Below are 26434 nucleotides of genomic sequence, written 5' to 3' on the forward strand. Positions count from 1 at the left end.
AGGACAGACAGTTCTGCCTGGCCTTGGCCTCTGGTGATATGAGCAGAAGGTTTTCCTTTGCAAACACCTTGGAGAGGGCCGAGAGATCTCCCGAGCTGGGTTTTGCAGGCCTCAGGAACATAACCCATGTATGGAGGCTGATGTGCCTGGGCTCAGCTGTGAAGAGACTGACGACAGATCAGGAGTGGCCTGGCAGGGCTTGAAAGGTGAATTCCGAAATGGTGGAGCTTTTCTCCATAGTGGGAATCAGGCAGGGAGAGAAATTATTCCACAAATGCAGCTGGGGAAGGACAGACTGGACACAGGAGAAGGGAATTTCCCTCCCAGGGCAGGGCTGTGGTGCAACACGTCCCCAGCAGGAGCCTGGAGCAGCCCAAGGCTTTGTGTGGCCAGGCAGGGGCAGCAGGAGGCAGAGCTGCCAGCAAAGGAAGGGCCAGCGAGGTGGGGCAGCCGGGGGTGACGACAGCCTGCAGGGACAGAGGCGCAGGGCAGGGACACCGTGGGACAGCCTGGGCTGCAGAGGGCTCAGGGATGTGCAGCAGCTGCAAGGCCCTGACAGAGCCAACCTGTGCAGCCCTTTGGCCATGGCTGCTGGCCCTGGGCCTGAGGCCACGAGGGGACAAGTGACCCTTGCAGCCCTGGGGCCTCAGTGCCTCCTTGTCCCTGCTCAGCAGCCTGGCAGGGGCCGCCCCATGGTCCTGCCCTTGGCACTGCACATCCCCACATGCCAGTGCCCATCCCGGGAAGAGCCCTGAGCAATGAGGGAGGGACAGGATCTGCCTTGCCAGGGGCTGGGGCACAGGCCTGGGCCCTTTGCATTCCTGAAACACATCCAGGTTTGCTCAGCACCAGAGACACCTTCCCCTTGCTTGTCCCTTGCTGTCATCTCTGCTCCAGCATTATGCTCTACTTGGGGACACTTTCTCAGTCGTGTCCCTCAGTGGGACCCATTAAAAGTCCAAGAAACTTCAGTGTTTCAATCACACTTTGAGTTCTTGAGAAGTTTTTTGAGCACACTCTCTGGGAATGAGACTAATGAAAACAACAGCAGCCCCTGAGACGGTCATTAAAGTCCTTGTGCTCTGTCTGTGCTGCTGAGCTGGGCCGGGCTCCTGGCACAGAGGGTGATGCTGGTAACCAAGCAGAGCTTCAAAAGCACATTTCTCTTGCTGAGCAGCTCTTCTCCCAGCCCAGCAGGGCTGGGACACTGCCTGCAGCCAGCCCGGGCACAGCACAGAGGCACAGAGAGCTTCAATCAGTCAGGGCTGGGAAGGGGCTGAGAAGTGCCCGGAGCAGAATCACTGCCAGCCCTTGGCACAGGAACCTCTGGCTGCAGGACAATGCAGCTGCAGCTCCTGGAGTGATCTCCTAAAGCTGGAACATCCCAATGCCCACAGACCCTGTGAGTACAACTCTGAGTATTTCTGGGGCAGGGCAGGTGAAATGCTCATGGAGCTCTGACATGCTGAAGGGTTCTGATAAGTCATAGAATATTTCCAAGACAGCGATTTTGATAAAAAGGAGGAAATTTCCTTAAGACTTTTTATTAAGTTTCCTATTACTGGAGAGTAGCAGGGAAGGGGGATAAATATTAATGGTGGAATTTGAATTTTGACAAGTGCATGAGACATTAGAACTGTTATTTTAGTGATATGTAGGTTCACAGGAGATCCCTAATGTGCTTTCAGCCACTCTGCCCATGGACAGCAGCAGCATCACCTTTGCTGGAGCCATCAGGCTCAATCTGAGCTGTCCTTTCCCCAAGCTGCAAACAGAACCTGCCCCCAGCCTGTGCCCTGCAAACAGGAAGGGTTCTGTCAGGCCAAGGAGAGTGCACAGAGATTTGGGGTCTGGGAGTGCTGGCAGGGAGAGATCAGGCACAGGGAAACACCTGCAGGAGGAAAATCTCCCGGAAGCAGAGTAAAGATCAGGGAAGGAGAGAAAACCAAAGCCAGAAATGCTGAGGCAGGGAGAGCTTAGAGATGTCCAGAGGATCCCCTCCAGTGCAGCCCCTCCCTCTGCACAAGCCCCCTCCCTCCTGTGCCCCAGCCAAGCCTCTGCCCTCAGGGCCGGGGCTCCAAGGCGTGCAGCCCCTCCTGTGCAGGCAGAGCTGCAGCAGAGCCGTGGGGCAGCTCTGCAGCCCCGGGCCCAGTTCCCTCTGCAGAGCACAGGGCTGGGAGCAGCTGCCCGGCACTGGGGGCTCTGGCAGGGGCACAGCTGGCTCAGGGTGACACAGCTGTCCCCAGTGCCCGGCTCTGGGCAGTGCTGGCAGTGCAGCCAGGGAAGGAGCTGCACCTCCCTTCATCCAGTGCCATCAGAGGGACACTTGAAAATCTCCCTGAGATTTCAGTCCAAGCTGGGAGCTTCAATCCAGGGTGCAAACATGTCTTAGAGCATCTCTGAGTTGTAAGATTGATGGGGAAAGGCAGAAGTGTTCTGAGACTGAAAATGCTTCTGAGTTGGTGAAATGAGCAATATGAGTCCTTGACTAAAAATGTGGAGCTGGGCTGTGGTGGATCCATCTGCTCTCAGATGTACCTGGGGGATTTTTAGGGGAAATGTGGGAAGCTGATCATCCTAACCCAGAGAAAGGTTAAAGCCCAGAGAAATTCTGAAGAGGTCAGAATGACAGACCATCTCCCCTCACTTTCCTCTCATCACTTCGCCGCACAGAACTTATTCATTTCTCCCTGAGTGCAGCAGAAATGCTGAGGATTTCTGATTTCCAGGAACACCAGGACTGATATAAGGGTGTTTATGAAGAAAACCCCAGAACTGTAGAACACAAAATACTGTCTATGTGTGTTCCAGGGGAGGGGGTATGGGAAATGGCTTTGATTTCGGTTACAGGCATCTCCTTTATCTCTTCATTGTCCTTTCCCCATGAACAGGTGTCCATGTGCAGCCACAGCAAATGTCCAACAGCAGCTCCATCAGCCACTTCCTCCTGCTGGCACTGGCAGACACGCGGCAGCTGCAGCTCCTGCACTTCTGCCTCTTCCTGGGCATCTCCCTGGCTGCCCTCCTGGGCAACGGCCTCATCATCAGTGCCGTAGCCTGCGGCCACCACCTGCACACGCCCATGTTCTTCTTCCTGCTCAACCTGGCCCTCAGCGACCTGGGCTCCATCTGCACCACTGTCCCCAAAGCCATGCACAATTCCCTCTGGAACACCAGGAACATCTCCTACACAGGATGTGCTGCTCAGCTCTTTTTTTTTGTCTTTTTCATGTCTGCAGAGTTTTCTCTCCTGACCATCATGTGCTACGACCGCTACGTGTCCATCTGCAAACCCCTGCACTACGGGACCCTCCTGGGCAGCAGAGCTTGTGCCCACATGGCAGCAGCTGCCTGGGCCAGTGCCTTTCTCAATGCTCTCCTGCACACTGCCAATACATTTTCCCTGCCCCTGTGCCAGGGCAATGTCCTGGGCCAGTTCTTCTGTGAAATCCCACAGATCCTCAAGCTCTCCTGCTCCAAATCTCACATCAGGGAACTTGGGCTCATTGCTGTTAGTGCCTGTTTAGGACTTGGTTGTTTTGTGTTCATTGTTTTCTCCTATGTGCAGATCTTCAGGGCTGTGCTGGGAATCCCCTCTGAGCAGGGACGGCACAAAGCCTTTTCCACCTGCCTCCCTCATCTGGCCGTGGTCTCTCTCTTCCTCAGCACAACCATATTTGCTCATCTGAAGCCCCCCTCCCTCTCCTCCTCATCCCTGGACCTGTCAGTGTCAGTTCTGTACTCAGTGGTGCCTCCAGCCCTGAACCCCCTCATCTACAGCCTGAGGAACCAGGAGCTCAAGGCTGCAGTGTGGAAACTGATGACTGGATGCTTTCAGGAACATTAAACTCCAGGCAAAATTCTGAAAATATTTGTAATAAAAGTTGTCTTTAATATTTCTTTTTGGTTTCATTTTGCAGGTTCTTATTCTTTGTTTTACTTTTTTTCATATTGTCCACAATAAATGAATTTTTCTGTGCCATTTCTCATTTTGTTTCTCTCCACGTTCCCTGTGGCCACAGATTGTGTCAATGAGGGGCTGCACTCACGGTGCCTTTAAAGGAACTAAAGGATCTCCCAGCACAGTTTTCTGCAGAGATGCCCTTTTGTTGCCTTCTCTGGAGCAGCAGCAGCAATGTCTGTGTGCAGAGCTGGGGCAGATCAGGGCTGGCACAGCAGCTGTGCCCAGGAGCAGCAGCACTTGGTGCTGCCAGTGCTGCTCCCGTGGCCCTGCCCTGCTGCCCTGGTGGCCCTGGTGTTGCTGCAGGGCCTGAGTGCTCTCGGGGCCGGGCACAGTCCTGGGGGTGGCAGTGCTGGGGCTGCAGCAGGGACAGGCCATGGGCACTGCTGGGGCAGCGCTGATGCCTCAGGCCAGGGCCTGGGGGCTCCAGGCTCCTTGCCCAGGCTCTCTCAAGAACACGGCCAGGCCAATGCTCAGCACAGAAAACCCCCGTGAGCAGCCCCAGGCTGGTGCTGTGGGGACATGGACCTGAGGCAGCACAAATGCCATCAGCCCCTGGGGCCAGGAAGGGCTGGGGGATGCCGGGGAAACCACTCAGCTTTGTCCTGGCCTCTGCAGTCAGCCATAAAGTTTGTTCCCATCAGCTGGGAGTTTCCTGTCCCACTGTAGACGCTGCTGCTCAGAGCCAGGGCTGCCTGGCAGCCACCTCCAAACTGCCCTGAGCATTTCCTTGGCTTCACCTTTGCTTTCTTTACTCTTCCTGATACAAATTTCTTCCTCTTGCCCACCCCTGTTCCCTCCCCTGCACACAGCCCATCCCTGTTTGCCCTTTCATCTCTGGCCCCACTCCCCATTGCAGTTCCTGACTTTCCTGACTTAGCACCATGGGAACGTCCCTTGGGGAGCAGGATCATCCCACAAGTGCTGCAGGAATTGTCTGCAGGCTCCTGCAGTGCCTGGTGCTGCTCCCTTGCCAGACGCACCCCAGGCCAGGGGGGCACATCTGGGCTGCTGTGTCTGGCTCTGGGGCTCCCTGTTCTGGGCAGTGAGGAGGAGCTGCAGAGGCTCTGCAGGACTGACAGGATGGGCTTTGGTGCTCTGAGGAGAAGCTGAGGGACCTGGGCTGCTGGAGCTTCTGAAGAGGAGGCCCAGGGCCCCTCCTGCAACTACTCCAAGGGTGGTTTCAGAGAATCCCAGAATCAGCCAGACTGGAAAAGACCTTGGAGATCATCAAGTCCAACCTGTGCCCTGACACTGCTGTGTCTCCCCTGAGCCTTTTCCAGGATCAACAACCCCAGCTGCCTCAGACGCTCCTCACAGGACTTATGCTCCAGACTCCTCAGCAACCTTGTTGCTCTTCTCTGGACATGCTCCAGCCCCTCCATATCGTTCCTAAATTGGGGGCCCAGAACTGGACACAGCACTCGAGGCGCTGCCCAACCAGTGCCCAGCACAGGGGAAGAATCACTGCCCTTCTCCTGCTGGCCACACCATTCCTGATCCTGGCCAGGAGCCATTGGCCTTCTTGGCCACCTGGGCACAAGGCTGGCTCATGTCCTTCCTGCTGTCCATCAGTCCCTGCAGGTCCCTTTCTGCCTGGCTGCTGTCCAGCCACTCTGTCCCCAGTCTGTAGTGCTGCAGGGGTTGTTGTGGCCAAAGTGCAGGACCCGGCACTGGGACTTGTTAAACCTCACCTTGTTGGATTTGGGCCCTGGATCCAGCCTGTCCAGGGCCATGTGCAGAGCCCTCCTACCCTCCAGCAGATCCACACTCCCAGACAACTTGGTGTCACCATGGTTCCTTGCAGCCCCAGAATGTCCCAATGGTCTCCATGATTTCATGAGGCCTCCCAGTGTCACATTATCCCTTTTGTTCCATGGGACCCCTTGGTGTCACAAAGTCCCTTGGATCCTTGGGCCCTGCAGTGTCACAATGTCACCGTGGTCCCCCAGGGCCCTGCAGTGTCACAGTGGATCCTTGGTTCCATGAGGCCTGGCAGGGCAGCAATGCTCTCCTTACTTCCACAGTGTCACAATGGCCTCTTGGTCCCAAGGGTCACCACAGTGTCAAACATGTTTCCTTCATTCCGTGAGATCCTGAGGGACAGCTCAGGCCCTTTGGTTCCCTGGGGCCCTGCAGTGTCACAATGGACCCATCATGACACGAGGTCCTGCTCTGTAACAAAGCTCTGCATGGTTCCACAAGGCCCTGAAGGGTCACAGTGGCCTCTTGGTTCCATGAGGCCTCAGAGTGCCACAGTGAATTCCTTGGTGCTGCAGTGTCACAATTGAGCCCTGGTGACACAAGATCCTGCAGTGTCACCAGGGACCCTTGGTTCCATGGGGCACCACAGTGTCACAATTGTTCCCTCAGTTCCCAGAGTCCTTGCAATGGAGCAATGGCCCCTTGGTTCCATTGTCCCCAGGCTCTCCCAAGGATCTCCTTGGTTCCACAGTGTCACAATGGCCCCTTGGTTCCACAAGGCCCCACAGGGCCACAGTTTCCTTGGTGGTCCCACCAGGACCCAGACTGTCACAATGCACTCCTTGCTTCCATTCAGCCCCACCGTGTCACAGTGGCCCCGTGGCTCTGTGGTGCCATGTCATACACAGTGTCACCATGGTCCTCTTAGTGCCACCAGGCCTCGCAGTGTCACAATGGCCCCTTGCTTCCCCAGGGCCCTGCCTGTCACAATCATCAGAGAATCCACCAGGCTGGAAAAGGCCTTGGAGAGCATCAAGTCCAACCTGGGACCCAAGACCACCCTGTCACCCAGACCATGGCACTGAGTGCCACATCCAGTCTTTCCTTAAACACTTCCAGGGACTCACCCATCTCCCTGGGCAGTGCATTCCAATGCCCAATCACCCTTTGTGTGAAGAATATTTCCTGATGTCCAGCGTAAACATCCCCTGGTGCAGCTGAGGGCTGTGTCCTCTTGTCCTGTCCCTGTTCCCTGGGAAAAGACCCCGAGTCCTACCTGGCTGCACCCTCCTGTCAGGGAATTGTAGAGAGTGATGAGGTCTCCTTTGATCCTCCTCTTCTCCAGGATCAACAACCCCAGCTCCCTCAGTCGCTGTGACAGGACTTGTGCTCCAGACCCCTCCCCAGCCTTGTTGCCCTTCTCTGGACACAGTCCAGCCCCTCCATGTCATTCCTTGTCGATTTCTCTCTCTTGTGGTTCCTGAAGGTCAGAGTGACCCCAAGAGAGATCCAAGACTCTTTGCTTCCCTAGCCTGAACGCAGTTAAATGAGGAGTCTTGGAATGCTTTTAGTTGCTTTTTCAAGATGTTTATTTCTTCTTATCTGTATATTCTTTCTCTGAACTGCTGTGGTCTGCCTAGTACTGAAGCCATATCAGTCTGGCCTGGAGCCTGGGCGGCTCCCACATTATATACTCAAAACAATGTGTGTATGTTTACAATTTCTTCACCAATTCCCATCACCTATGTTAGACAGTGAATCTCTACCTTAAACCAATAGAAAAGTGCCACTATCACACCAAGACATGGAAGACAAGAAGAACAAGAAGGTTAGGAAGCGACAAAATCCCTCCATGGTGTCCCCTGAACCCCATTCTAAAGATCCCAAAATTCTATTTTTCCATCTGGTGTTCGTTCAAATATCACACTATACTAAAAACCTTGTGACTTGTAATTCATCATCCAGAGTTGACAGCTTTCCACAGGCTTAAATGGAAGCCACAGATGTTTTTTGACTTCTTGCCAGGGTCTCCAAGATCCCTGCCAGGGTCTCAAGACAGCCAGGGCAACCAGAGGGATGTCCTGGACTCTGACACTTCATAAATTGGGGACTCCAGAACTGGACAAAGCACTCGAGGTGCTACCCAAGCAGTGCTGAGCACAGGGGAAGAATCACTGCCCTGCTCCTGCTGGCTACACCATTCCTGATCCATAGGAGTGCCAGGGGTTCGATGAGGGAAATGGTAGGGAGGGATTGGAGACAAAGTGTTGCTGATTGTCAGCCATGAAGGGTCTTGATTTTCAAATCTGCAGACTTCATTAGAAGGTGCTGGGGTCAATATCATTTGGATACTGTTGATATTAATTTATAAAGAGGAAAAGAAAACGAAACAGGACAAACCAGTTCTCTCTGTACACTTTTCAGTATAATATATTCACTTTGAATACACCTCTGAAATCTGTCTAATTTGCCACAGGAGAGTTGAAATCCTCAATTATTCAAATCAACTTTTCTTGTTTGGGTATTTTGAACAAATATTTATGAGCATTTCTCAATGAATTCCTGAACTGAAGAGCTCAAGAGAGAAGAGGCCTCTGGAGCAGTAAAATTCATCAGCAACCTCCAAGTGTCTGAGGATGCATCCCCATCAGAGCAGCAATGAGCAGAAATGGGCACAGCTCTGTGGCTGCCCTAGCTCTGGGATGGGCCCTGGGCCTGGAGCAGGAGCAGCTCTGGAGGGCCCCAGGGCCGGGGCTCTTGTGCTGGCCTGGGCAGATGGGATGGCAGGAGGGGCTGCAGAGCTCTCAGCACCTCAGGCAGAGGGGAGCAGGGCAGCCAGGGAGCTCCTTTGGCCTTGGCCAAGCCCCTTCCCCCATGGTGGGGCTGAGTCCTGGCTGAGCTGCAGCTGCTGCTGTGCCCTTGGCAGGGGCTGAGGCCGTGGGGCAGTGCCCAGAGCAGCCTGGGCTGAGCAGAGCTGTGGGGCCAGAGCCGGCTGGGCTGTGCTGGGGAGAGGCCCTTGGTGCTGCCCAGAGCTCAGGGCAGCTGGCAGAGCTGGCAGGGAGCTGGACTGGGCTGGGAGAGCCTGGCACAGAAACCATCAGTGTCCATCTCAGCCTGGCTGAGCGGGCAGGGGCAGGAAGATCATCCAAGGTCCACAAGTTCTCTGTGTGGGAGCTGAACTTGTGACCCCCTGAGCCCTCCCAAGTGCTGGGGGTGCACCTCCAGCTCCAGAGGAGATGTGACAGATGGGAGCAGAGACAAATAATTCCTGATGGTTTCTTTATTGTGTTTGTTTATACAGATGACCTGGATCCATATGTAGACGAGGTGTTCTGTGTCAGATAACACTGGGAGAGTGATAAGAGTAATATTTTTTTTGCTGAAAATTATTTTTCATGCATAATGCACAATGAGAAAAAAAATACACATTTTATCAGAAGAGCATCTGAATTTTTCAGAGGATGAGAGACTCATTGATGTTCCAGCTGCCAAACCTGTTCAAATATTTTCCTCAAGGCTTCCTTGAGATGAGAGGTGACCACCAGAGGCCAAGGCCAGCCAGAGCTGTCTATCTTGACATTTTTTGTCTGGGAGAACTCTTGCATATAGGGAATTTTTCAGGGGGAGTATACATTTTGGCTGTGGACACCTGGACAGATGGATGTTTCTTTTCCATAGGAAGGAAAGCACAGAGCCCCAGTTCTCCAGGGGCTGATGAAAGGCAGCCCTCAATGTTCCAAGATCAGCTGGACCTGTCAGGTGGCCCCTGTGTCATGGTTTGACACTGGCACAATGCTAGCGTCCCCATGAAAATGCAACCCCACAAATGATTGCTGTGAAATGCAATCAGGAACAGAGCAGAGTAGAGCCAAGCTCAATAACAAAGGAGAAACTTTATTATCTACTACTACTATAAAATGAAAAAAGCAAGACAAGAAAAATTAAATCCAAAATTAAAACCTTTCCAAAACACTCCTTCTTGCTCCCCCCAGTTCCAACAAACCACACTGAGACACAACTTGGACCCCCAATCAGGTTCCCACCCTTCAGAGGATCAATACTCAGTCCACCGAGGGAAGAGGAGTCTCTCCTGTGCCATAGACCCCCCAAGAAACACAGCTGCCACCTTTTGTGTTTCCATGTCACACATGGCACCGCCCGGAGAGAATCTGCCAGTGTGACACTCTCCTCTCCATGTCACAGTGCTCTCACCACCATGCATGGACAGACTGCTCCATGGACAGACTGCTCTTAGGATTTTTCTTTTCAAGGATGCTTTGCCAAGAGGGAAAAAAAAAAAAAAAACCAACAGTTCTGTTTTTCATTTTTGGGACTGCAGTCCCGCCCCATTTCCCCCTGGGGCCGAGGGTCCAAGAACAGAGATCTTCTCTTCTTCTCTGAAGACAGGGGGCATCACCACAACCCTCCTCAGCTCTTTTCTATTCACTCCACTCCTATCTTTTTCCCAGCTGCTGAAGCAGGTTGTTATGGTTTGACACTGGCACAATGCTAGTGCCCCCATGAAAATGTGATTTCTTCCTTGAATGCTGTGAAGTGGAATTTAGAACAGAGTAAAGCAGGTTTAAGCTTAATAACAGAAAAAAACTTTATTAAGCTACTACTACAAAAGGAAAAAAAAAGGGAAAAAAAAGGAAAAAAAACACACAAAGATCAAATGAAAACCTTGCAAAGCATTTCTCTTTCTATTACTTAACTCTAACAAACTACAGTGAGACACAATCTGGACCCCAATCAGGTTTCCACCCTCCAGACAATCGATATTCAGCTTTTTGAGGGTGACAGGAGTCTCTCCTGTGCCACAGACCCCCCCCTAAGAAAACACAGCTTTACATCCTGTGTTTCCATGTCACACATGGCACCGCCCGGAGAAAAGTTTGCCATGGTGACCCTTCTCCTTTCCATGCACAGTGCTCTCACCACCAATGCATGGATGGACAGACTGCTTTTAGGATTTTTTTCTTTTTAAGGATGCCCTGCCAAGAGGGGAGAAAACAACAGTTCAGTTTTTTATTTTTTTGGGACCATAGTCCCCCCTATTTTTTCATTTTTCCCCTGGGGCCGGGGATCTAAGAACAGAGATCTTCTTCTCTTCTCTTTCCTTTGAGGACAGGGGCACCACTACAAACCCCCTAACTTTTTCTCTGTTCACTCCACTTCTGTCTTCTCAGCTGAAGCAGGTCTCTTGACTTTGCTCTGGCATCCTCCTAAAATACAGTCTTTCTTGGAGGAGAAGATTGGTTTAGTTTGTGGCTAACATGGAAAAAGTCTAGCTAAAAGCCACTCCTTTTCCCCCTCCCATTTGGAATTCCTCTTTCTAACATCCCAGGGTCTAAGGTGTCTCTCTTTTTCTCTTTCAAACTGAGGAGGGGAAAGGAAAATTTACAAAGCTTTCATTTCTCAAGGAAGGGTTAAAAGTCTGAACTCTCCAGGATGGCTCGATGCCTAGACTCCGGCAACTCTCACAGCAGCTGGACACCTTGCTTCCCCACGTTGTATTGGTGACAAAAACTGCTGCTGTCTCTCTCTCTCTTGGGAGAGAAACTCTGGGGGAGGAACGGAGACATCTTAGATTTTTTCCACCCTTCCATTTGCAGAGGCTAGCTTGGTTCCAGTCCTTCCACCTTTGGGCCTACCTCAGTCAGGCCATGGGCCTTCCACTCCCCCACCCAGCCACGGCCGGGCAGGGGAGGTCTGCACTCTCCACTGACCGGAACCAAAAAAAGAGCGAGTTCTCCTGGGAATTTTGCTTTTAACCCCTCTGTGTTCTCAGAGGCATGTCCACCTTCAATTGGTCAATATCCAAATTGACCTCTTCCTTCAGGAAAAAAATTATTTTCCCATGTCAAACCACGACACAGGTCTCTTGCTTTACCATGCATCCTCCTAAAATACAGTCTCCTGGAGGAGAAAATTGGTTCAGTCTATGGCTAACAAGGGAAAGTCTAGCCAAAAACCACCCCATCATCTCCTCCCACCTAGAATGTCTCCTTCTTACATCTCAGGCCCCAGACTGTCTCTTCTCTTTCAAATCAAGGAGTGTTTCACAAAGCTTTCATCATCCAAGAAGGGATTAAATGTCCAAATTCCCCATCCAGCTGGCAGGGCTCTCTGCCCAGAGCTCCAGCTCCCATGCTGGGCACCTCCCGCTCCCCTCCCCGCTCTTGCTGTCTCTTTCTCTCTCTCTCCACAGAGACTCTGGGGGGAACGCAGACATCCCAGATTTTCCTCCACTCTTCCATCTGCAGGGGGCCAGCCCGGTTCAGTCTCCTCCACCCTTCGGCCAACCTCAGTCAGGCTGTGGGGCTTCCCCTCCCCACCCAGCCACGGGCTGGGCAGGAGAGAGGCTGCACTGCGCCCTGACCAGAACCAGAGAGAGCGAGTTCCCCTGGGAATTCTGCTTTTAACCCCTCTGTGTTCTCAGAGGCGTGTCCAAGTGCCAATATCCAACCCAAATCACTGACTGGCTTGACCCTCTTCCTTCTGTGTTAAACCACGACACACTCCCAGGGTCTGGAATTCCAGTTCCTGTCCAGGAAAAAATGTTCCTGCCTTTGAATTTCCTTCCTATTCTCTCAACAAATTATAATAAAATCAATAAATTATAATTAAAATTAAATAGAAAAAAAATTGAAACATCAGTATTTCAACTCTTACTTACAATAATCCAATAATGATTTAACCCAAAACAACAATGGCTATTAATGTAACATTACCAATAAATATAAATAAATAAATTATATACCAAGAAATACCTTTTGAAAATTTAAACTCATTATCTAATAGACTTAAGATAAAAAATATCCAAAAAACTAAGATACAATCTAACACACCTTAGTAAAACATTTTAAATTACAAATTTACTAAACACAAAAAAACCACACCACTATAATTTATCATACATTTTAAGCAAATAATTAAACTTTAATAACATCCTTAAGTACGCAAAAAAAGTTAAATTATTTTTAAAAAACTTAATTGTAGATGGGTGGTTTTGTTTGGATATTAGGTTTTAGATAGTTTGAGTTAGATGATTTTAAAAAGGGATTTTTATATTAATTTAATCAGCTGAGAAGGAACCACTCTGCAAACACAATTGACTGAAAATGAATGGGACAGAAATCAGTAACTCTGAAAGTTTTATTTGCTATCAAATACATTCCAGCCACCCAGCCCCACACAATCCCCATCCCACCACTCCAAACTGAGATCCCACTTCTCCCAATCTCCTCCCAACCCCATCTCACCCTGGCAGCTGTGGAATTGAATGAGCTTTGTGTAGGATTGAGTTTTTTTCAGGTGGAAACAAGCAATTTGAGGTGGGATTGTGCCTTTATAGGTTAAAATTCAGTTGTTTTCAGTGGGGTTGAGTGGTTTTGTGGTGACAGATCCATCCCTCTTGGCTTTTGGAGTGCAAAGAGATGGAGAACACTGCCCAAGATCACCCCAGAACCCACAAATTCTCCAGAAGTTGAGTTCAGACTGTTCAGGGAGGGTGCAGCTGCCGGCAGCAGGAACAAAGGAGACGGGTCTTGGTTCCAGAATCCATTTCTTACCCCCGAAAGGCAGGGTAAAGGCAGGGCCGTGGGGTTTGTATAGGGTATCCCAGGGGTAGAGTAAGGGTTTGGGTCTAGGGAGGAGTTGTTAGCAACACAAGAAGGGTGAGATCAAATTCCTACCTCTTAGCAACAGGGGCACTCCACACAGAATCCATCCCCAAATCCTAAATTCCCCCTCAAACTCCTGTGAAATGGTGGGACTTCAGATATTTTTGATCAATTTCTTTAATTTAACCCTGCTTTGGCTGTGTTTAAAGAATAAAGATGAATCAGAGGAAAATTAGGGCCCAACCAACAGGAGAAGCAGCCAGGTTTGTTCCCAACATGGATCACAGGGAATGTGGGTCACCAGACCTGTGCCCAATGTGGGTCCTGCAGTGGGGGATGGAGCTGGAGCAGAGCACGAAGCTCTTCCTGCAGTTGGGGTACTCGCAGGGTTGCCCTTACCGGTGCCTCCGTTGGTGTTTGGTCAAGTCAGAACTCTGGGTGAAGCTCTTCCCACACTGGGGACACTTGTAGGGCCTCTCCCCGGTGTGGATGCGCCGGTGCCTGACAAGGTGAGAGTTGTGCTTGAAGCCCTTCCCACAGTCGGGGCAGCGGAAAGGCCTCTCATCCGTGTGAATGCGCTGGTGTTTGAGGAGATCAGAGCTGGTGTGAAACCTCTTCTGACACTAGGGACACTCGTAGGGCCTCTCCCCAGTGAGGATGCGTTGGTGGATGACGAGTTCTGAGCTCCAACCGAAGCCCATCCCACACTCTCCACACTCGTAGGCCCATTCCCCGGTGTGGATCATCAGGTGTCGTTTCAGATTGTTGCTCTGCCTGAAGCTCTTCCCACACTCCAAACACTTGTAGGACTTCTCCCCATCAGGAAGCTTCTCAGGGACCACCAGCTCCGAGCTCTGGCTGAAGCTCTGCCCACCTTCCTGGCCCAGAGTGGGTCTTTCCTCCTCAGAGCATCCTGGGCTGGGCTTGCAGCCCCTCCCCCTGTCAGATCTCCAGGGATTTTCCTCCCTGTTGGATTCCTGTTCTGTGGAGTTGCTCAAAATGGCTTCTTCCATGAGGTTCTGCTGCAGGGATTTGTCTTTCCTGGTCTCCATCCGCAGCTCCTGCTCTGGGGGAGGAAGGACAAGGAGAGGATGGGATTTGCCTCCGTGCCACAGGGAAGGACAAGGAGATCCCCCCAGTGCGTCCCCGGCAGGAGGGCACCGGCAGCGGGGCTGTCCTGCAGCCGGGGGCCAGGCTGAGCTGGGAGATGGAGCAGGAGAGAGGGGGAAAGGGGCACTGACTTCCTCCTCACCTGCCTTGGTGTCCCAGGGCATCTTCCTCTTCCTCAGAACCTTCTCCATCTGGCAAAGGGTTGGGGATGGGAAAATCCTGTTTTGGGAAGAAAACAAGGGATAAGCACAGTGAGTTTTGTACTGGTTTGAAGGCAAACCAGGGAGAGTCTAAGACAGAATGACAATTGAATAAGAAAATTAAAATCAAGGCAATAATAGAGAAACACTGGCTTAATCTGAAAAAGTCAGGATATAACCTGACACCCCAATAATAAGGGTGGTGGTAGCAGTCTGATGAAATTGTGGCTGCAGCCCGGTTGGAGTGATGAACGTGATTCTGTTAAAGCAGTGATCCTGTAGAAGGGTCTAGTCTTCCTCTGAAGGTCCAGTGGTGCTTATGGAGCTCTTGTTCTCTGGGAATCCAGTAGGCAAGGTGGTTGTGGTGTTGCAAATGGTGAGATTATATCCAGGTAGGAATGCTTGGTTCCTCCCCCTAGGTGGAGCATCCCACAATGGGATGATGTAATTTTATCAGTGCTGCAGTGACACTCAGTGGCCCATTAACAGAAGATGGCCCCTGGAGGGCGTTATCAGGGCTGAGCCATGGAAGAGATAAAGAACACTGCCCCACCTGTTGATAACAGTTTATGGAGATGGTGACTGAAAACACTTTTGGTTACATCTGACACTGTAACCTGAAACAGTGAGGCAATCCCTGCTCGGGGTGGGGGTGAACACCACCCCCCTTACCCAAACTGGCTCAGGTGTAAAACCCCCACCCTGGGGAGGCCACGCACACAGGGGACAATGTCACACTTGCCCTGCTTCAGGGGAGATCTCTGTCCCTGTCCCTCCCTTGCTCTCTCCCCTTTTCTCTTTTCTTTCCATGTCTCTCTCTGCCTCACATTTACTGTTCAATAAAATCCACTTTGGATTTGGTCTTGTTAGCACCTTAATTGGGGCAGGGGCATCTCTCTAACAATTTTATTAACCAAACTGTGGAGTTGCGGTTTTATATGTTTTATTACATCTTTATTCTGTCATTGTTTGTTCCAGTGTACCCCCATACTGTATTGGTTTCTCCCTGAGTTTTCCCGCCTTTCCCCAAGTGTCAGTTTCCCTAGAAAATGCCAAGCCACTTCCTTGCCCCCTTCCAAGTGCCTTGTCTGTCACTCGGTGCCCCTTCCTCTACCTCTGGAAACTTCCATCCAGGGCACCGAGTGATTGGATGAGGTCCTGGGACCCCTACCCTGCCCATCCCTCACTGGATCCCCAGATGTCAATCCCCACAAGAGTCACTCCTGTCTGTTCCCCACTGGCTGATCGGCCCCCCTCCCTCTCCCTATGTAACATGTTGCCAGCACCCCCGAGTTGCACTTGTTGGCTGGCCCCCTCCGGTGCTGTTGGACCCAAGGACCTCAATAAACATCGGATTTTCACCCCCAACGAGTGTCTCTCCTCATTTCCTCGCCGTTGGAATCAGCAGCGACCTCAGGACCCACAAAGCACTCTCCAAAGCCCAGCCGGGTACAGCAGAGTGTGCTTCCACTCGCCCTACTCATCCTGCAGGAGAGCTAGCCGGGGCTGAGGACAGTGGTCTGGGACGGGGACATGGCACCAAAGGAAATCTTGGTCCATGTAGGACCAAGGCCCCTGTGCTGAGGCTGCCTCCAGGCTGCTCCAGCCCCTCAGGATGCCCAGGAACAGGGGTTGCCCACAGCCCAGTGCACCCTCACTGGCCCGGGTGTTAGCGTTCCGGAACACACATAATCACAGGATATGATTATATGCAGGTGATTTACGAAGAGCTCTGGGAGTCAGGTGTACAGACCCAAATCTGACTCCAACATGGCTTTCGAGCTGAAAGTATTTTATATTCTATCGTTACATAACTCACTTATTAATTATTAAATTTATATTGTTCTTTTATATACATTGACATGAGTTTCTTGTGATCTTTCTTAGGCCCCTGACCACAGTTTCTCATGATTATTCTAATGATTAAACAGTAACTTTATTTAATTACTAAACAATCGTCACATCTAACTGTTATGTCATTTATCATGTACTAGCTAAACAGGCGCAGTTCTAGCAAGTACAAGTTCTTCTGGTGCTTAGGGTATTTATTTTTCTAGGGCCTACTAAGCTTATTTTTCCTGCTAACCCTAAATCTCTATGATTTAAAAAACCTTTTACTATCACTGGGGCTACCCAGGGAAGAGCCATGGATGAGGCTCTGCAGGACAATGCAGGCTCAGCCCTGCTCCAACATGGGATCCCATGGGACAGAGCACGCTGGGATTTGCCCCTGCAGCTACCCAGTGTGTCCAGAGAGACTGCAAGGAGACAGTGACCTCTGTCAGCGGGACCCTCTGAGTGGGACAACCACTCCTGGGGTGGCTGTGCCAGCTCCTCCATGAACCTCCAGCCCTGGGATCCTGGAGCAAGTGGAAACCCCAACTTGGCCAATACTGCCTGTGCCTGAAGCAAATGGAAAGAGAACTGGGGTGGGAAAAATCACGGTTGTTTATTTCCAGAAGAACAGCAATGAAAACACAGAACACATTTTGATTTGTAAGAATATTTGTAATAACAACAGTTTATAGAAGGTATATACCTAAGAACATATCTAACAACAATATCTGAAATGTATTTACAGAAGACAATAGAAAGCCCTAAAACCTATATCCTAAAGGCAACAACAAATTCTACAAACTATGTACAAAAGGGTGCCATCTCTGTCCGGGATCTCCATCAGTCAGGAAGAAAAGCAGGTGCCATGGTCACTGCAGTCAGGCACAGAGGGCTCTTCCGTGTGTCCCCAGGCTGGCACAGCGGGACTCTGCTGCCAGAGCTGAGGCTGGCTGGGTCTGGGGGCTGGGCCCCAGGCACTGCCATGGGGCTTGTGTGGCCCAAAGCAAGCACAGGACAGGCTGGGCATGGCCACCAGAATCCAATGCACTGGGTACCACGGGCCTGAGCAGAGACCACCCAGCCCAGCCCCGCCCCAGCCTGGCTGCAGGGAACCCACTCTGCCTGTGGGCACCACATGCCTGTCCTTCTGCTGGCATCGCTCTTCATCCTAGGACCATGGCCTCCTCTTCATCTTTTTCATCTATGTCCATGTCCTCGGTGTACTCTTCCATGTCCACGTCCATCTCCTCTTCCCATCCACATCCACCTCCATCTCTTCCTCTCCAGTCTGCTCTACATCCACCTCCATCTCCTCCTCCGTATCAATTGGGGTGTCCACCTCCATCTCTTCCTCTCCTGTCTTTTCTCCCTCCACTTCTATCTCCTCCTCTCTATCAGTCTGCGTGTCCACCTCCATCTTGTCTTCTCTGCCTGCCACAGCCTGCAGAGGTAGCAAAACCTCAGAGTGGGGTCCCTGTCCCACCCCATCCACCCAGAACTCCAGCCCACCCGGGCAGCTGGGGGGATCCACCTCCATGGAATGGCACCCTACCATCCTCAGGGCAAATGTGAGCATCCTGCAAGAATGGATGACACAATCCAAGCCTTAGGCAGCTTTGGAGACTGATGATAGGAGGTATGGGGGCAGGAACAAGAAGGGTGACAGGAGCAGCAGGAGCAGCGTGCAGCGTGTGCTGAGCCCAGGGCCAGCAGTTGTGTTGTGCTGCTTGCTGGGTGCTGGCAGTTCCAGATGGGACATGGATTGTGACATGACCATTGAGCTAGAGAGCCTTTGGTTCCATGCTTAGCAACGTTCCCCCAGAGCATGGTGCTCAGAGCCCTGTTCCAAGGATGGGGCATCCACAGCCTGGGCCAGTGCCTCAGCAGCCTCAGTGGCAAAGAGCAGCTTCCTCAGATCCAGCTTCAATCAGCCTCCTGCAGCTGAAAGCCGTCCCCCCTTGTCCTGGTGCCACAGGCCCTGTGGAACACTCTGTCCCAATCTTTCTTGTGGCACCCTTGCAGTCCTGCAGAGCTGCAGTGAGGCCTCCCCAGGGTCTCCTCTTTGCAGGCTGAGCATCCCCAGCCCCACGTGGACAGCAGGCAGTGTGATCTGGGGGAGTCCAGGCTGGAGTCAAATGGCATCAGGAACGGAGAGATGGAAGCTTTAGGCCCAGCTTTGCCTCTCAATGTTCAAAATTGAGTAACAGTGGAGGGCGAGATGGTGGGACACTGGTTCTGCTCTAATTGGTGAATATAGTCTCTGTTTTTTTCTTTTTTTCTCTCATGCGGTTGCAGTTTTGGCTTTTTAAAGGAAGCTTGGCACAATGTCCATTGTCTTCTCCATTTGTGAAACACCGAGCAGAGTCTGGGCAAGCTGATGTTGCAGAGCAAAACCTGCCAATGTACTGGTGATCCTGAGCCTGGAGGAGTCCGTTAAACCCAGCCAAAAGTAATTTCTGTAAAGTCAAGCCTGGTGTACATTTTCTTGAGTTTGGCTATGCCAACTTCACCTGAGTCTTATAAAATAGCAAACAAAAAACTCAAACCAAAACAGACAAAACCCTGTAGCAAACAAACCCATGCAAACCAATCAAACAAATAGATTTAAAAAATCCAAATAAAACCAAAGGGAATGAGGAATTAGTATTAGTTTTGAGTTCATCACAGCAGGCAAATGGCTGTTTTCCACGGGACCACCATAAAAAGCCACAGATAACAGCTGCTCCAAAATACACCCAACAGGAGAACCATCAAAGTGATACATAGCAAATCTGGGGGCAGCTGCCCATGAAGGTGAGGGATGAGCACACAGTGGTACAGCTCCAGCCTTCCCCAGCCTCCAGGCTGCTCTTTGCTCCTGATGTAAGAGCCTTGCAGGACTGTGGCCCCTCTCAGTGTATTATAAGGTATTCCCACAGCACTCAGTTGAGCCACTGGCATCTTCAGAGCGAGATGCAGGCACAATCCTACTGTCTGCTGAGCCTCTCTGGGAGATCCTGAGCATCTTCCTGCCTAGAGCCACAAAAGAGCTCAGGCTCTCCCTGAACTGGGTTTTCAGGGGACATTTCCATATCCCTGCGAGATGTGTTCATCGTTCATCAGGCTGTGCCCAGCCTGGATCAGGGCAGCTTGGATGCCACATGGGATCCATTCTTTGTCCTACCATGTGATCCTCCATGCAGTAGGGATAAAAAGCCCAGCACTGGGGAACCCCAGGTGCTGCAGTAGTGACATTTTTGGGAGAAACACGGAGCTGTGCATGGCCAGCTTGAAGTCTGCACTTGTGTGAGCACCAGGCCAGCTGTGCCATTCCTGAAAATTCTGGTTGGCCTTGGCCTAGTTATGCTCTCACCTGCCTTCCAAACAGTGGGGCCCTGTGCTTTCCTTCCTATGGAAAAGAACTGTCCTTCTCTGCAGGTGCCAATGGCCATATTGAGATTTCGCCTCCAACACTGCCTGTTGTGACAGACTGAAGGAGATTGTTGGCTGGAAACATTTCATGTGCGAGTAAGAAGGGCCAGGTCGAGCCTTGCCCTGCCCTGGAAACTCAGTGCTGCCCTGCCCTGCCCCAGTCCCCCCAGAGCCTCTATCCCAGCCCAGCAGTGTCTGCCAGTCCCTGGCACAGCACAGGCAATGCTCCACAGCCACCTCTGGAGCCCCAGCCCAGCTCCTGAGTGACCAAATGACCCCAAGTCCCACCTGGGGGAAGGCCCAGGAACACCAAGGGGTATTTAAGGCTGACCACAAGGCAAGCACACATCTTGACCCTACGTCCTCTTGGAATTTCCAGCTGAACACTACTGGAATCCAGGAGTTGGTAGCTGTATGTGAGCTTCTCTGTATCTATTTTGTCTTTCTCTCTTTCTGTATGTATCTTCATCTTCTCTCCTCTTGAATATTTTTATTAACTTAAAATAGAACAGGCTTAAAGTTGGTGAAGATAAATCAAGACCCTTTGTGGCTTACAATCCATCAGACTCTGTCCCTACCCCCACCCCATCCAAGCCCTGGCAGTCAGAGCAGCCTTGTGCAAATCTGAGCTCCCTCCAGCCCAGGCTGCACCTGCAGCTTTCAGCTCCTTGGCTCCAACTCCCACGTGCTTTCCTTGGAGTAGGAGCTGCCCGAGACACAGAGGGATGTTCATTTCTTGCCAGCCAACAAAGCCTGGGGAAGGCACACCTCCATCAAATGCAAAAGTTATTCCTGTGCTGGCTATTAAATCCACTGTGCACAGCAGACAGTCTCAGAGCAATGGAAAACACCTTCTGTGCCCAGCACAGATCCCAAGGTCCCTCCAAACCCTCCCGGCCCCAATTCTGCCCAGATTTGCTCTTTGCACACACGAGTCACAGGCTGAAGGCAGGAGCTCCCTCCATGCCCAGAGGGAGGAAAAGAGGGAAAGTGGATGAAAAGCTCTCCTGTGCAGAGCCAAGGTCCAGGTGCAGACCCTGCAGTGGGAACCACAACTCATCAGGTTTGTGTCCTTTGGGCTCAGGGACTGGTGACACTCAGAGGCACAGAAAGGTTTCTTGTCAACAAACACAAGTTGCACATTGGAACAGTTTAATATCCATCACAGCTCTTCCCTCAGCTCTCTGGGATGTCCCAGCAGCATCTGACATGTCCCCCATCCCCAAGGGATTTCCATACAGGAACAGCTTCTGATAAAGACATAAGAAAAGGTAGTTTGATTGATATAAGCACAATAAGGATGTTGACTTATATAATATTTATATTAATTTGGGAAGGATTGGGCAACTCCCTGAAGCTCAAAGCATGAAACCAGTCAGTTGAGAGGTACTTGAATGACCAGAAAGCATCAGGTGGAGGAAATCTGGGAGCAGCAGGAAGGACATAGATCCAGTTGGGCTAGTGAAGAGATGTCCTTAGACAAGGCCATTTAAACAGGAGAGATGGAAACACCTGAAGGAAGAGGGAGAGGAAAGAATAAACAGAATATTGGTGACACAAGTAGAAGGCAATGTCAGTAACTTCTCCTCCTGCCATTACTACACTTGAAGAAAATTCCTGCTCGGGGGGGGGAAAACTGCCATTTTTTAAAGGACTGAAGTAACCCAGATAATAAAAATTTCCTTTCATAATATGAAAAGTACAAGTATTAAAACCTTTTCCCCCTTCCAGGCAGACATCAGCTGTGTGCCCATGAACGGGCAGTGCCACTTGTGCCCTGAGGTGCCAAGCTGGGATTGGATCTCTCCGAGAGGAGCTGAGGGAGAGCAGAGCACCTTGCAAGCTGCAGGTCCCTGCCAGCCCCGCAGGGCTCCTGTGCCATCAACATCTGCTCTGCTCCAGTCTGGAACAGGGCCCAGCACGGTGCCGGGACCATCAGAGAGCTGAGGTGTGTGCTGGAATTCCATGGCCTCCCCATGGCACAGCAGCCCTGCATTTCCCTCCTCCAGCCTTGGTCTCCAGCACAGCCATGGAGGCTCTTTGGGCTCCTGAGTGTTCCTGCAGCCCCCAAGGGCAGCTGAGCTCTGCCTTGGGCACAGGCAGCCCTGGCCAGCGCAGGCCATGCTCAGCAATTCCTTGTCTGTGCCCGGCCTTGCTGCCAGCCCCGGCAGCGGCTGCGTGGCCCCTCGGTGGCCCTGTGCTGGCCCAGCCATGGTGCCACAGCCCCTGTGCAGCCCAGCCCAGGACAGGAGCATTGCGGCTGGGAACGGCCCCTGTGCCGTGGGGCCCTGGGCAGCCTTGGGGCTCTGTGCCCCATGGCCTCCCTGCTGGGCAGCCTCTGCCAGCTCCTGCAGAGCCCGTGGCACCTGTGGGGCTGCACAGACAGCCCTGCCCGGGCTCTGCCGGCCTCGGGGCCAGCAGAGAGGCGGCCAGGGCTGGCCATGGCCGGGAACAGGCCCTGAGCCCCGCAGGAGGATGGAGCTGGGCCACAGCCAAACTCAGCCCAGGGCAGAGCTGGGCTCAGCAGCCAGGGCTGCCCAGGGCTGGCACAGACAGAGGCTGGCGCTGACAAATGTCCTGGGCCCCTCCCTGCTCTGTCCGTGCCCCAAGGGCACAGAGCAGCCTCCTCTCTGGGGCTCTTGCCTGTTTTCAATGCCTGCCCAGGCGCTGGCCCTGCCCCACAAGGCCTGGGCTGAGTCCTGCCCCTGCCCGCTCAGCCAGGCTGAGATGGACACTGATGGTTTCTGTGCCAGGCTCTCCCAGCCCAGCCCAGCTCCCTGCCAGCTCTGCCAGCTGCCCTGAGCTCTGGGCAGCACCAAGGGCCTCTCCCCAGCACAGCCCAGCCGGCTCTGGCCCCACAGCTCTGCTCAGCCCAGGCTGCTCTGGGCACTGCCCCACGGCCTCAGCCCCTGCCAAGGGCACAGCAGCAGCTGCAGCTCAGCCAGGACTCAGCCCCACCATGGGGGAAGGGGCTTGGCCAAGGCCAAAGGAGCTCCCTGGCTGCCCTGCTCCCCTCTGCCTGAGGTGCTGAGAGCTCTGCAGCCCCTCCTGCCATCCCATCTGCCCAGGCCAGCACAAGAGCCCCGGCCCTGGGGCCCTCCAGAGCTGCTCCTGCTCCAGGCCCAGGGCCCATCCCAGAGCTGGGGCAGCCACAGAGCTGTGCCCATTGCTGCTCATTGCTGCTCTGATGGGGATGCATCCTCAGCCACTTAAAGGCTGGTGATGAATTTTACTACTCCAGAGGCCTCTTCTTTCTTGAGATCTTCGCTTCAGGAATTCAGTGAGAAAAGCTCATAAACATTTGTTCAAAACAAGAAAAGCCTCTGAGAATAATTGAAGTCTTCAGTTCTTCTGTGGTTAACTAGACAGATTTCAAAAGGGTACTTAAAGTGAATATACTGTTTTGAAAACAATGCAGAGAGAATTGTTCTTTTTCTGTTTATGGATTGGTATCAGAAATATCTAATTGACATTGACCCCCAGCCCCTCCTAATGCAGTCTAAACAGATATGAAAATCAGGACCCTTCATGGCTGACAATCAATAACAGTTTGTCCCTACCCCTCCCCACCAATTCCCCCATCCAAGCCCTGGCACTCAGAGCAGCTGAGGAATGGAGTCACATCCAGGGGTGTCCCCAGGGCTCAGGACTGGGGCCAGGTCAGTGAAATCTCTTTATTGCTGATCTGGATGAGGCCATCGAGGGCACCCTCAGGCAGTTGCAGGTGAGCCCAGGCTGGGTGGAGTGTGGCTGTGCTGGAGGGCAGGAAGCTCTGCAGAGGGATCTGGACAGGCTGGAGCCATGGGCCCAGGACAATGGGATGAGGTTCACCAAGGCCAAGGGCTGGGTCCTGCCCTGGGCTCACAACCACCCCAAATCCCTGGCCGTACCCTGCCCCTGATCCCCACAGCCTGTCCTGTTCCCTTCATCCCTGCATTGCCAGGGACTTTCTGGGACAAGGGAGCTCTGCTCTGGAGATGGAGGGAGGGCCCAGTGCCACCACTGGAGTGGGAACCACAACTCATCAGGTTTGTGTCCTTCGGGGTCAGGAACTGGTGAGACTCAGAGGCACAGAAAGTTTCTCTTCATGGCCAACAGACCACAGATGAACAATTTAATAACAATCACTCCTTTCCCTGAGCTATGTGCATCACCCCAGCAGCATCTGAATGAGTCCACCATCCACAAGGGATTTCCATACTAAAATTGATTTTAGACAAACATGGTTCTGTGATAGGTATAAACACAATTACATTTTTGTATCAGGATGCTTGTCCTGGAGTGGGGGAAAACCAGCTCAGGCAATTCCTGATGTGCAAAGCTGTCAGTGGTGGATGGAGAAGGGAGGTCAGGTTGCTTTTGGTGTTGAGGAAATGCTGAAACCAGCCTGACTCATTTCATCTCCTCCTGGCCTGGCTGATCTCCCCTCTTTCCCCTTCCTCCCATTAGATTTTGTCTCCCACCAGGCACCCCGGTGAAGAGCCTGGCTCTGTGTTCTCCATCCCCTCCTCGCTGGCACTGCCAGGCTGGGATGAGGAGCCCCTCAGCCTTCCCTGCTCCAGGCTGGACAAGACCAGCTCCCTCAGCCTCTGCTCACAGCCCAAGTGCTCCAATCCCACCTTGGAGGCCCTTCCCTAACCCTGCTCCAGCTGCCAGACATCTTTCCTGCCCTGGGGAACCCAACCCAGACCACAGGGACCTGGATAATCCACGTCCTTGATGTCCTGGTCACACAGCCCTGGCCCCTTTTCTCCATGACATGCTCTGGGGTGGATCCTGTGGAACATCCTTTGGTGGAGGCTGTGGCTCCAGGGGGACCGGGGGGATACCAGGGGACAGGGACCCTGCTGGGCATGAACAGCATTGGACTTGTTGGGAGAAACTGTGAGGGGGAGCTGGGGCAGAGTGACCAACCCAGTGACCTCACAGAGCCCTCCTGGGATGTCACACAGCCCCCTGTGATGTCACAGACCATTCTGTAATGTCACACAGCTGGTCTCTGATGTCACAGCCAGCTCTGTGATATCAAAGCCTACTCTGTGATATAACAGACATGGCCTATGATATCATAACTTCTTGATGACCTCACATAACCCACTCTATGATGTCATGGACCATTCTGTCATAGATCACTCCTGTGATGTCATAGGTCACTCTGTGACCTCATGTGACCAGATGATAAATTGTCTCCACCAGGTGAGCTGACAACTGGAGCTTGTTCTCCAAAACCCCAGGCCTATGGCAACCACACAATGCCCACTGTGGGAAAAGGGGAACTGGAAGTTCACCAGCCTCAGTGTCCTGCCAGCTCAGCCAGGACCACGGGAACATTGGGGTCCATGATGACCAGGGACCACCAGAGAGACCCCCAGGACAGAGGAACACATGGGTAAAGGGGAGGGGATTTTTGGGTAAATGATAATCAGATGTGTGTTTAGTCCAGGACAATCAAGAAATATGTGTGCAAAGTACAGAATATGAACAGAAACTTTCCTGTACTCAGCATGCTCAGCTTTGGGAGGAGCTATCCCCCGTGCATCCAGCTGAATAAAGAATGCTGCTTCTTAATGCTGCACTGGTGTTAAGGAGTTTTCTGTTTTACTGAATTTTTGGTAACACTCCACTCCCAAGGAAACCTCTGTCTGCTGCTGTTCACAGAGAAGGGCTGGTGGCAGATGTGGGGGTCGGAGGCTGCCTGGGGCACAGGGACCATGAAATAATCAAGTTTTCAATGATCTGTGAAAGAAGGAGGGGCAGCAACAAAACTTCCACACTGGAATGAGGAAGGGCAGCCTTTGGCCTATTTCGGATGCAGATTTGGTGAGTACTGAATCAGGTACAGATTTTTTAATGGGAAACAGCCCTTAAAAACAAAGGGGTCCAGGGAGGATGGACACAGTTCAAGACAGTAATCTTAAGGGGGAAGGAGCAGTGTGTCCCAGTGTGGCAAAAAATGAGCTGGTGAGGAAAATTACTGTCCTGGTTGCCCATGGATCTTTTGTGGGAACTCAAGGGAAGGAAGAAGGTGCATTAACTTATGACAGAAGGTCAGGCAACTTAGGAATTGTTTAAGGATGTTGTTAGGTCATGCAGGAAAATAAAGGAAAGAGGTGAAATCTCAATAAGAGATTAACCTGGCCACTTCTGTGAAAAATAATAAAAAATGTGTTTATGAATAAATTCATAGGAAAACGTGGAATAAGGAGAAACTCTAGCGTTTTTTGGATGCATTGGAGAATAGAGTAACTAAAGATAAGGAAAAGGTTGAGCTACTTAACACATTCTTTGTCTCAATTTTCAATATTAGGACAGGTTGTCCTCAGGACAAGAGTTCTCCTGAGCTGGTAGATGGGCACAGGGAGCAGAACAGCCCCCTGTAATCCAGGAGGAAGCAGCTGGTGACCTGCTGAGCCACTCCGATGCTCACAGGTGGACGGGATGGGATGGGATGGGATGGGATGGGATGGGATGGGATGGGATGGGATGGGATGGGATGGGATCCATCCTAGGGGGATGAGGGAGATGGTGGATGAGCTCCCCAAGCTGCTCCCCATCATTTACCATCAGTCCTGGCTCACCAGGGAGGT

The 26434-nt window shown here is 52.0% G+C and overlaps 2 protein-coding genes across 2 annotated transcripts in view; one reads left to right on the top strand and one right to left on the bottom strand.

Annotated features, from left to right (window-relative positions):
• Positions 1 to 26434, bottom strand: part of LOC144248765 (uncharacterized) — a 646176-nt gene that overhangs the window by 566438 nt on the left and 53304 nt on the right. Inside the window, 1 exon segment of the mRNA XM_077790757.1 lies at positions 13745 to 14112. Within this exon segment, the coding sequence (XP_077646883.1) occupies positions 13745 to 14112 (368 nt within the window).
• LOC116184802 (olfactory receptor 14J1-like) lies at positions 2915 to 3847 on the top strand. The gene has a single exon (XM_031507890.2). It carries the CDS (start codon positions 2915 to 2917, stop codon positions 3845 to 3847), a length of 933 nt encoding a protein of 310 aa, XP_031363750.2.

This window comes from Lonchura striata, unplaced genomic scaffold (genome assembly GCF_046129695.1).
Source record: "Lonchura striata isolate bLonStr1 unplaced genomic scaffold, bLonStr1.mat Scaffold_85, whole genome shotgun sequence".
Lineage (NCBI taxonomy): Eukaryota > Metazoa > Chordata > Aves > Passeriformes > Estrildidae > Lonchura > Lonchura striata.